Source organism: Stenella coeruleoalba (genome assembly GCF_951394435.1).
Source record: "Stenella coeruleoalba genome assembly, chromosome: 20".
Lineage (NCBI taxonomy): Eukaryota > Metazoa > Chordata > Mammalia > Artiodactyla > Delphinidae > Stenella > Stenella coeruleoalba.
Window position 1 is genome coordinate 41,330,181 of NC_137166.1, and position 12,046 is coordinate 41,342,226.

The 12,046-nt window shown below is 43.0% G+C and overlaps 1 protein-coding gene across 1 annotated transcript in view; it reads left to right on the forward strand.

Annotated features, from left to right (window-relative positions):
- GPATCH1 (G-patch domain containing 1) overlaps window positions 1–12,046 on the forward strand; it is a 43,881-nt gene that overhangs the window by 15,527 nt on the left and 16,308 nt on the right. The window contains exons 9-15 of the mRNA XM_079906865.1: window positions 1,437–1,516; window positions 4,106–4,310; window positions 6,221–6,517; window positions 7,494–7,672; window positions 7,942–8,069; window positions 9,060–9,196; window positions 9,536–9,702. Coding sequence (XP_079762991.1) covers window positions 1,437–1,516; window positions 4,106–4,310; window positions 6,221–6,517; window positions 7,494–7,672; window positions 7,942–8,069; window positions 9,060–9,196; window positions 9,536–9,702 — 1,193 coding nt within the window. The remainder of the gene's footprint in view (window positions 1–1,436; window positions 1,517–4,105; window positions 4,311–6,220; window positions 6,518–7,493; window positions 7,673–7,941; window positions 8,070–9,059; window positions 9,197–9,535; window positions 9,703–12,046) is intronic.

A 12,046-nucleotide genomic window follows, 5' to 3' on the forward strand; every position in this document is an offset into this window, starting at 1 on the left:
TATACGTAGTCAGTCTCCATGGCTGATTTTTAAATTGTTCTTGTTTTTTTTTTTCCATGATAAGTAGGGCTATAGTATTCTCATGGCTGTCTCTTTGTAGACATTTGTTTATTTCTTCATAAAGGTGAAATTGCTGGGGTTTTTTTTAAAAAATAAATTTATTTATTTAGTTTTGGCTGCGCTGGGTCTTCGTTGCTGCCTGCAGGCTTTCTCTAGTTGTGGTGAGCGGGGGCTACTCTTCATTGCAGTGCGCGGGCTTCCCATTGCAGTGGCTTCTCTTGTTGCAGAGCACAGGCTGTAGGGGTGAGAGCTTCAGTAGTTGTGGTACGCGGGCCATAGAGCTCGCGGGCTTCAGTAGTTGTGGCACACGGGCTTAGTTGCTCCGCGGCATGTGGGATCCTCCCAGACCAGGGATCAAACCTGTGTCCCCTGCATTGGCAGGTGGATTCTTAACCACTGTGCCACCAGGGAAGTCCCAGATTGCTGGGTTTTAAAAGAATACAAAATTCGAAGAATGTAATTTAATCCTATATTACCCTACAGAATTTTAGGGACTTCCAGAAGCTGGTCCAAAAGTTCTACGTCAGTTGAAGTGCAAAGAATGAGATTGTGGGGAGGGTAGTTACAGGGCGGTGCTGCATTATAAGTGGCTGAAAACCTCAGTGCCACCTGCCCTGCGGGCAGCCGTGCCTGCTTCAGGGTTCAACACCCAGCTTGTGTAAGTGCTGGTGGTCATGTAGCATGGGCTTTTGGCAACAGAAAATGCAGTTCATGCATATGGATTTTCGACATAACCTCTATGTGCAGAAAATCCTTGAGAATCAAAGGGGTTGTCTCCACAACCAATAGATCATCCCTGGCTGCAAGTTAGAGGGCGTTAGTCATATCCTGAATTAGTGACCTTTTATCTCTTGTTAGAATTTCAGTTGAGAAAAAGACAAAAGGACCTTTTAATTGGTCCCACAGTTAGATTACAGGCTGACCTGGTTGTATTGCCTTTTGTGTCTTACTTGGATGGTTGCTACAGAAATTGGGAGGTCATGTCCCCATGGTTCTTCACCTAGTTTTAGAAATGACTCTTCCAAAGTTATTTTTATTTTTATCCATACTTGTTCTCTTGATGGTTTTTCTTGAGATCTTTTACTCTACAGAGTATATTCTTTGGTGCCCCTTAGCATAGGACCTTACATACTTTTTCTGAATAACGATGTTGAGGTGCCATTGTTACCTGGACAGCCTAATCAGCGGTGTGGTCTGGGCTGCCAGTCACTGAGTCAACAGAGGTGTGAGGGCTTTACATGCCATTCTTTCCTCCCTTTTACTGATTGCATCTATGACATGTAGTGTTTATATTCTCGGAGATAAAAAACTGAGGTCTTTTGTCTTATTCTAAGTTTCTCTGCCTCTGGAATTAATCAAATGACATCATTTTGTAGAATCAGAGAAAGAGCTTCGCTACGTTGGCAAAATTTTGGATGGATTTTCCTTGGCTTCTAAACCTTTATCTTCTAAGAAAGTAAGATTTTTCTTTTTTTTTTTTTTAAATGATTTAGCACTTAAAGTATTTGCTGCTGTGTAATCTGAGTTATTCTATTAACAATTGAAAAGATAAGTAAATTCTGCTAACAGCAAGCAACAGTCTGGTTACTAGTGATTATCCAGGGAGACACATTCTGCATTGGAAATGTCAGTCAGTAACCACATCGTGTTCAAAACATCTAACTGCCAATCTTTTAAACCTGAACTTCAAGTGAGTGGTTATTTCCATTAAGGAAGAATTACATTAGAAGCTGGTGGGAGAATGGAATTGATCTAATCCTAGGGGCAATGTAACTTAAAGAAAATTTCAAAGAGCCGTGTCAGCCCATGGTCCCAGCTCCTCCTGGGTGCCGTGAGCCCATTAGCTGCTGTGGGCAGGGCTCCCTGGGCTCCTTGCCTGCGCCGAGTGGAAGCTGGGAACGTGTGGGTCGAGTCCTGGGGAGAACTCCTCATGCCTTTGCAGGTAGTTCTGTTTCTGTGAGCGTTTTTACAGCTTTGGCCACGGGGCTCTTGAACACCCAACAGAGTCACGTGCTCACAGGTTAGCACGGGTGCTGGTAGCTCAGGAGGGGTGCCTGGCCGTTTGCCTCCTTGGCATCCTTGTCTTAGATTGTTCCACACTTTAATGGGCTGTTTGATTTTAACTCAGCAAACATTTGTTAAGTACCTCTGTGGCTTGGCCTGTGGTTCTCCAGAAGCAGGGAGGCCAGGAGCAGCGCAGCCTGAGAAACCATATACGTTATTACAGCAGCTTTGATTTGTTTAGTCGTGATAGTTAATGTGTTGTAACAGAGAGCAGGATATGTTCAGAACAGTGTTGGGCACATAGCCAGCCGCTCTTATTTACCAGAAATGTCATATTATGTCAAAGGAGAATGTGAGTTTTTTACATGTATGAAAAGGGAGCATAAAAATGGTTAAGTACTCATTCAGCTTAGGACTCAAGGGTAAATAGAACTGTTTAAATAAGTCTTGGCCCCCAAGTAGCTCCTGCTCATCGAGGGTGCCAGACAGACAAATCCACTGTCGTGGCAGAGCGTGTAAATGGAGATATGGGCACTGGAGGTTCCTCGCTGGCATAGGGCTTTGGGTGTGAACAATTCAGAGCAGGGCTGTGTTCCCTGAGCCTTTCACAGAGAGACAGGTTTTCTAATATGTGGCTAAAAACCCAGCCTTTGGATCCAGAGGCAACACAGAGCAGTGATTTAGCAGAGGGATTGAAATGCTTTGAATCCGATGGCGGATATTAAGAAGAGTCATGTGTATACACCCCTCCTATCTGCCATGCTCCTGTGGGTTTTTTTGTGTCATGGTAACACGAGAGTGTTTGCTGGCTGACTTGGGAGTTAACGTTTTCCAGAGAAGGCGGTCAGGCTAAGATGATAAAAAATGAGGTTTCCTAACAATGATAATAGCACTCTTTCATGACGTTCATTGGACCAGGTGCTCACCCCAGGCTGCACTTTACAACCACCTGGGAAGCTTGGGAAACTCCGACTGCAGCCGACTTTTCTGTGGTGTGGGACACAGGCATCAGCATTGTTAAACCTCTTGAGTGAGCGCTGTGTGCGTCTGGGGCTGAGAAGCACAGCCAGAGAGTGTTCAGTGCCTCACTGGTTACAGAGCTCAGAATTCCAGGTAGCTGAAAAATCTAGAAAACAGCTTAAGTAGGACGGTCCATAAATATGTGTTTGTTAGACCAAGAGCAAGGGAGACCATTTAGAGCAATAATTTAAAAATATCTAATACTTCCTTTTAGCTTATCTGTTCTACCATCATTGATACCTGAATTTCCCAAATGTATTTCAATTTCACTTCAGTCAGCTTTTGAATGAAAAATACCTTGGACCAAAAAGAAGGCCAGAAACTCCAATTTGGAACTGAAACATAACCAGAAAAAGAATTCTGAATTTATTTATTAAAAAAAAGTTTTTATTAAACCTAATGTGATTTTTTAAAATTAATTAATTAAGTAGTTAATTAAGGCTGTGCCGGGTCTTAGTTGCGGCATGCAGGCTTCTTAGTTACGACATGCGAACTCTTAGTTGCGGCATGCATGTGGGATCTAGTTCCCTGACCAGGGATCGAACCCGGGCCCCCTGCATTGGGAGCACGGAGTCTTACCCACTGGACCACCAGGGAAGTCCCAAGAATTCTGAGTTTAAAAGTAACTTATTTAAAGTTATTCTTTTTATTTAAGCTGTGAATCATACTTTTCTAAATTTTCTGATTCACAATGGGCCAGTTTTACACGTGGGCCAGTAGCAGTAACTATAGTTATTGTTCTCATATAGAACATGCGTGTTAGTATCTCTGAGTCGAGTGGTCGGGGTGATACTTAAAATGGCCACGAGAACAGTGTGGTTCTGGGGACCCTCCAGATCCAGTACGAATGTTGGCGGGGCACCTGGGCAGGCTGTTCCCAGTGCTGCCTCCCCGCCAGGTGCTAGCCTGGGGAAGGGTGGGGTTAACCACGCTCAGAGGTAATGAGTTTTCTTGGTTAAATGAAACATGATCCCCTTGCAGGCTGTATGTTCTGAGTTTTGTTTTGTTTTGTTCTTGTAAGATTTATCCACCACCCGAACTGCCAAGAGACTATCGACCAGTGCATTATTTCAGACCTGTGGTGGCTGCAAACTCAGAGAACTCCCACGTACTTCAGGTATTATCAGAGTCAGCTGGAAAGCCAACACATGACCCAGGGACACAAAGTAGGCACCAACTGAATGCCTCCAAGCGGGGAGAGTTGCTAGGAGAAACGCCTATTCAAGGTACGTGCCACAGAGAAGATTAAAATCATTACATTTCTAATAATCTGAGTTATCCAAATCAAAATGGAAAGTCATTTTCCCACTGAAATTTTTTACATAATTTTGTATTCCCAAACCGTGGGAATAAAATTGTTTATTGTGAACGGCGTAGTTAACAGTGTACACATCCTTTACTTGTTGTTTTCCCACCATCAGTTTGAGTTGTGTCATTAAAATTATAAACCCAGTCTTAAGTGCAGCAGTTTTCAGACTTTTGATAATTGTCCCAAGAAGGAAGCGAAGACTAGGGCCATGTGTACCTTCACTTTTTCTGCACAGCCTGGGAACGTGTTGTCTTCTTCTCAGGGGAAAAGGGTACTGTTGCTCTTTTCCTGAAAGCCTGAAAGGAATGAGTGTGTCTGAAAGGATGGATAGACGTGGAGAATCCCCTGGTGGGCCGGAACCGAGAGACCCGCTATGAGAGGTGGACTTGGACTTGCCGTTTGGGAGCCTGCTAGGTGCCTCAGCTACAACAGACCAAAAGGGAACTCTTGGTCGCCTGCTTCCTTCCCCAAAGTCGCTCTTTCTTCCGCTTTCCCCTTCCTAGTAAATGATACCACCAGTGACCCACTGCCTGGCCCAGAGCATGGGAACCCTAATTCGTAGCTCCTTTCTTTCCCTGCCTCCCCCTCCCTACCCATTCCCTCAGCAAGTCCTCTCAGCTCTACCCTCAACATGCGAGGGGACCCCATCCACTTCTCTTCGTTTCCGCTGCTTCCACCCTGGTCTCAGCGCCCATATTCTCTCACTTGGATCATTGCAGCAGCCCTTCATTGGTCTCCTTAGTTCCCTTCCCTTTTCTCTGCAGCCTGTTCCCTTTAACAGCAGCCAAATGTATCACTCCCCACCTGCCCCCGCTAAAACGCTCCAGTACTGCTCACACTAAGGAGAAGTCCAGGCTGCCCACAGGGCCCTGTGGACCCCACCCTGCCCACCTTTCAGGCCACAGCTTACACCACTTTCCCTGAACCCCCTGTGGTCCAGCCTCATGAGCCTCCCTCCTGCCCTCTGAACCTGCCGACCATGATGCCGCCTCGGGGCCTTCATATTCCTCTGCCTCTCTTTTCTCTCACATTTTGGCTCTTTTGTTTTTTTTTTTTTGGCTGCGCCGTGTGGCTTGTGGGATCTTAGTTCCCCGACCAGGGATTGAATCTGGGCCCTCGGCAGTGAAAGCACAGAGTCCTGACCACCGGACCGCCAGGGAATTCGTGGCTCCTTTTTACTTAGAACTTACCTCAGATATTATCCTTTTAGAGTGCCTTTCCAGGCTTTCCCTGCCCACTATTTAAGCTAGTTAGCTCTCCCTCTGCCCACATGGCCAGCCCTCTCACACAGGTCGCCCTGTTTTTTTCTCCCCACAGTCCTCCTCTCGTGGTGGTCCTCTGCTATTGCTTCTTGGTTTCTTTAATGTCCATCTCCCTCAGTAGTGAGAGCAAGACCTCACCTGTGTTACTCTCCCAGCCCCAGGCCTGGCAGTGGGCGCTCAGTGAGCATTTGTGACACGCGTGAGTGTTTGATGGGTAGCTGTGCTCTGAGCCAGGGCTTGTGCTGGGCAGGACCATGGAGATGGTGGTTGCCACAGACTGGAGGTCCAGAGTCTGGGATGTCAGGTTCCTTATTCTAGGACCACTCACTGGCGTTATAAACATCCAAGTACTAACCTCCACTTTTGCCAACTATAAAATAGGTGTGTCATTATTTTATTACTGTCTAGTTCACAGGGATAGTATGAATACAGATGAAACACTAAATGTAAAATGCTCCCCTCCAATTACATACATTTGTGATATTGAAAATGTGTGTAGAGAGATATGTGAGTATAGATGTCTTATGATACTTTTCATCTCTTGCTATTATTGTTTCTTTTTTAGGGGCACCTACTTCAGTGTTAGAATTTCTGTCCGAAAAAGATAAAGAGAGACTCAAAGAAATGAAGCAGGCAACTGACCTTAAAGCAGCTCAACTCAAGGCCAGGAGCCTGGCCCAGAATGCCTCTAGCAGCAGACCCCAGCCCTCCTCTCCAGACGTCGGACACTGCTCTTGGCACGTGGCACTGAGTGGTGGCACAGCCCCCGTAAGAGCCAGCAACTTCAAACCTTTCGCAAAAGATCCAGAAAAGCAAAAACGATATGAAGAGTTTTTAGTAAATGTGAAACAGGGTCAGAAAGGTGGGTGCTAGGCCTGGGCCTCCCACATGTCGCCAGGGGTAGTGTTCTTACTGTTCTGACCCTAGGCCCAGATTCAGAATTGAGGTATCCTGCTCTGGCAGTGTTTTACTTTGCCCTGCTGTGAACACTGTAAAGATTTCAGGCCCTGGCTCTTGACTTGAGAAAGCAAGAACAATCAGTCTGTGTTTCTCTGTATCTCGGGTCCCAAAGATAGCAGTTTAAGTAGAGAGTGTGCCTTGGCAGTGGCTAATGCTAAATTACAGACCATTTACTGTTTGCAAATGCTTGACTTCTGTGTAAGGGTTGCATTTCCTGCCACGAGAACAAGGTCATTTCCCACTCTATCTTAAGATCCTAACCATCTAGCTCTAAATCATAGTCTAAAATTTAACTTACAAAGAGAGTTGGCTGTTGAACCATTACATGGGGAAAAAGTCACTCTATGATCTATGAAGTAAATATGGCAAGATTGAGGCAAGAGATTGCTCTTTTACGCAGTAGTCCTTGTGAGAGCTTGTCAGCAAATTAGAGGGGTTGGTTTTCAAAAGCAGATCTTTGTGTACTGTGCCTTAACTCGCACTAAGATTCCACACCCCTAGTGTTTACATGTTAAATTAAAAAAAAAAAAAGTTAGAGAAAGGAGTGTTTTCTGCTCAAACTTAGGAATATAGTTAGGATGAATTTTCACTGTCTGGGACTGGTAATAAGTTCCTTGCTTTGAAAATTTAATCAAGCATTAATCCCCAAATGTTTTTCTCTGCTATATACAGTAGACAGAATTCAATAAAAGCATCATTTTGAGGGAGGGAGCAATATTACCTGCCAAGTACCTCCCGCCATGCTCTTAAAAGCCAGGATAATGATTATGTGTTTCCTCTGGTGAAAACTACAGGGATACAGTGGTGCCCACTAGATGTTCTCCTTTAAGTTCCCCATTTTTCCTAGGAGTGAAGCAATTTCTTGTTCTCTACCCTAGATGCTCTGGAATGTTGTCTTGATCCCAGTATGACAGAGTGGGAGCGACGCCGTGAGCGGGATGAGTTTTCTCAGGCAGCCCTGCTGTATGTGTCTTCCCATTCGACTTTGTCCTCCCGGTTCACTCATGCCAAGATGGAAGACGATTCAGAGCAGGTGGAAGTCCCTCGGGACCAAGAGGTCTGTCGCCATCATTCCCTATGTGGTGAATTTTAAAATTAAAACACTGTATAGCTAAAGACGTTAAATCCCTCAGTGAAAAGACCAAAATACACATGGCACTGTAGAATAAGAAATGGCTTTATGCTTTTAGCTTCCAGTGTACTTTAGCAGAAATGTAGCATAAGCCGTTCTGAAATTTGGGAAGATTGTTTGCAAACTTGTAAATGGAAAAGCAGACAGGTCAGTTTTGTGGCCACTTGATGAAACAGGTGACTGTCTTTTCCCAGAATGACGTCAGTGACAAGCAGTCGGCTGTGAAGATGAAACTGTTTGGGAAGCTTACCCGAGACACATTTGAGTGGCACCCTGACAAGCTTCTGTGTAAGAGGTTTAATGTCCCTGACCCATATCCAAGGTAAGTTGGATAAACCTGTCCTTACATCAGTACTTATTCCCCTGTATTAAAGCTAACTCTCCACCTACATATTCATTTAAATTTCCTTTTTCTAGATGAACTTACTTGTAAATGCTTGGAGCTGCAGACTTTGCAGATTTAACTTCTATTAATTTGTTACTAAAAAAAAAAAAGCAGACATCCAGGTAGCAAAGATAGGAAACTCAGATACACCAAGTTACAGAAACAATGTCTGTCTAATTTGCCACCTTTTTAATCACACACAGAGAGTTTACATTTGAAATGAAACTTACGTTTTCTGATTCTCTATACAAGTTCAGTACCTTCTTATTTGATTATAAACACCACAAGAAACAATATACCGTTGAATCAGAGACTTTGTCAGAAAATTGAGGTATGTTTTTAGCAGTGGAACTTTTCCTTCATGGAAATCCATTGTCAAAGTTAAATTCTAGGGCTTCCCTGGTGGCATAGTGGTTAAGAATATGCCTGCCAATGCAGGGGACATGGGTTCAAGCCCTGGCCTGGGAAGATCCCACATACCGCGGAGCAACTAAGCCTGTGCGCCACAACTACTGAGCCCGTGAGCCACAACTACTGAAACCCACGCGGCTACAGCCCGTGCTCCGCAACAAGAGAAGCCACGACAATGAGAAGCCCGCACACCACAACGAAGAGTAGCCCCCACTCGCCACAACTAGAGAAAGCCCGCGCGCAGCAACAAAGACTCAACGCAGCCAAAAATAAATTAAAAAAAAAAAATTAAATTCTAGCTCTTACTATAATAATAAAAAACTCATGGCTCCTAAAGTCAGACATTCCAAATTCTAAAATTGCTTTGAGAAGCAAAAACATCTTAAGGGACCTTTTCAACCAAGTAGAAGAGCTACTGGTGAAAAACATGAGATGGACAGCCTTATAGGAATTGGATTTTATCCTCACAGTTGTTATTAAGATTATTTATATATATGTTTCCTTTTCAACCCCCAGTTCAACTTTAGTTGGCTTACCAAGAGTGAAACGTGACAAATACTCAGTCTTCAACTTTCTGACAGTCCCAGAGACAGCTTCCTCACCTGCAACTCAAGCATCAAGTGAGAAAGTTCCGCAGCACCGAGGTCCCGACAGTGAGTAGGGCTTCCCCAGGTCCGTGGTCTCCACCCCTAGTCTGTCGGGAAGACAGAAGTAAAGGGTCATCTTGTCATAGGGGTACACGTAGTGTGAACTCTCCTTCCATTAAAAGAATCATTCATATGAATACATTAGCTCGTGCTAAAGTGGTCCAGATATACACTGTTTGGGGTTGGAGCTCTGCTTCAGCATCTGCCACATTCCCAGCACCTTGCACAGTGCCTGGACCATACATAGTAGGCTCGCTGATGTTCTTGAATGAATTAAAGAACCATAATGCAGAGCTTGCCTTTTGCTTGCCAATTCTAATGTTAGGTCTATGTCCTACCTTTCAGAATCAAGAAAACCATCCAGATGGGATACATCTAAACAAGAAAAGAAAGAAGATTCCATTAGTGAATTTTTAAGTTTGGCTAGATCAAAAGTTGGTCCACCTAAACAAGAGTCCAGTCCATTAATAAACAAAGAGGAAGAGCATACAATGGAATCAGTCTCAAATGAGGTATTTGGGGCTCTCAAGTTCTCTTTGCCAGGCTGACTGTGGCCTTTGCCTTTCTCTGTTGTGATGCTTTTTGTCATTCGATAGCAGTGGTCAGCGGACGTTTGCTGTGAAAGGCCAGATATTAAATATTTTAGGCTTTGTGTGCCATACGGTATCACAACTATTCATCTTTGTTGTTGAGTGTGAAAGAAACCACAGGCAATGTGAAAAAATTGAGTACATCTGTGTTCCAGTACAACTTTATTTACAAAAACAGGCAGTGGGTTGGATTTGGCCCATGGGCAGTAGTTTGCCCACATCTGCTGTACAATTCAACAATTTCAGTCATAGCCTTAATCATTTGAAGGAGAGGTTATAAACTTCTCTGCCTAGAATGGCTTTCACTTAGCATCAACCACTGAAACAAAATTCAGTGTATTGTATAGAAAATATGATTTTCCAAGTAACAAGTAATCCCTTTTGTGGAGAGTATAGAGAAATTATCCGTTGGATATTTTAAAAGAATTACTGCCTAGGGCTTCCCTGGTGGCGCAGTGGTTGAGAGTCTGCCTGCCGATGCAGGGGACGCGGGTTCGTGCCCCGGTCCAGGAGGATCCCACATGCCGCGGAGCGGCTGGGCCTGTGAGCCATGGCCACTGAGCCTGCGCGTCCGGAGCCTGTGCTCCGCAATGGGAGAGGCCACAACGGTGAGAGGCCCGCATACCGCAAAAAAAAAAAAAAAAAAAATTACTGCCTAAATAGTTGAGTTGAACTTAATAAAAAGTTGGTTTTATTTCTAATAGCCTCATTAAAATTATTTTTTAAATTAACATACATTAAACTTGACTTAAAAAAAAAACTGCAGTACAGTGAGTTGTTATACATATGTAGATTCATGGAACCACTACCACAATCAGGAGGCAAAATGATACCATCACCCCAAAAACCTCCCTCATGCTGTCCCTTCATAGTCATACCCTCCCCTCACCCCAAGCCCCAGTCAACCATTGATCTCTCCTCTGTCTCAATAGTTTTGCTCCTTCCAGAACGTTATATAAATGAAATCAGATGATATACACATGTAGCCTTTTGAAACTGCCTTCTTTCACTCAGTGTCATACGTTTGAGATTCATCAGTACTGTCTGTGTATCAGTAGTTCCTTCCTTTTTATTGTTTAATGATAGTTCACTGTATGGGTACACCACAGCTTGGTCCATTCACTCTTTGAGGACATATGGTTGTTTCCAGTTTCGGGCTATCATAAATAAAGCTGCTGTGAATATTCATGTGGAAATTTGTATATGAACATAAGTTTACACTTCCCTAGTGTAAATACCTAACAGTGGGATTACTGGGTAAGAGCTAAACATAGATGTAACTTTATAAGAAACTATCAAACTTGATTCCCAAGTGCTTGCTTCATGTATTTCGAAACTCTCTTGTTAGGTGCATATACACATTTAGGATAGTTGTATATTTTTTGATGAATTGACCCATTCATCGTTATGTAATAGTACTCTTTATCCCTGATTATTTGTATAGTATGTATTTCTCCATCTTTTCACTTTTAATCTATATGATTATATGATTATATTTAAAGTGGGTTTTTAATAAGCAACATGTCATTGTCATTAGGTGCTTTATTTTTAAATACATTTTGATAATCTGTATGTTTTAATTTTTGTATGTTTTGACCGTTTGTATTTAATGTAACTTGTTGATGTAATTTGGATTTTGGTCTGCAGTTTTGTTTGTTTTCTATTCCCACTCTTTCTTGTTTCTCTCTTTCTCCTTTCCTACCTTCTTTTGTATCACTTCAATAATTTCTAGTTTTCCATTTGAATTTATCTATTATATATTTTTTTACTCTATTTTTGCAGTGATTGCTCTAGGGATTGCAATATACATACTTAACCTTTTCACCATGTATTTAGGATTGATATTTTACCACTTCAAGTGGAATAGACAATCCTTACCGTCCCTTTACTCTCCCTGCTTTACGTTGTGGTCTTATATGTTACAGTATATATATAATGAAAACCTCATCAGACAATATTTAAATTTTTGCTTTCAGTTGTTATACACATTTTAGAGAACTGCTGAGGAGATAATGGTCTATTTGATTTACTTGGATATTTATCATTTCTGTTCCTGAAGTTCCAGGTTTCCCTCTTTTAAAAAAATTTTTTTTTAATTCTTTTATTTTTTTGGTTGTGCTGCACAGCATGTGGGATCTTAGTTCCCCGATCAGGGATTGAACCCATGCCTCCTGCAGTGGAAGTGTAGAGTCTTAACCACTGGACCACCAGGGAAATCGCAGGTTTCCTTCTCTTATCATTTCCTTCTGTCTAAGGAACTTCCTGT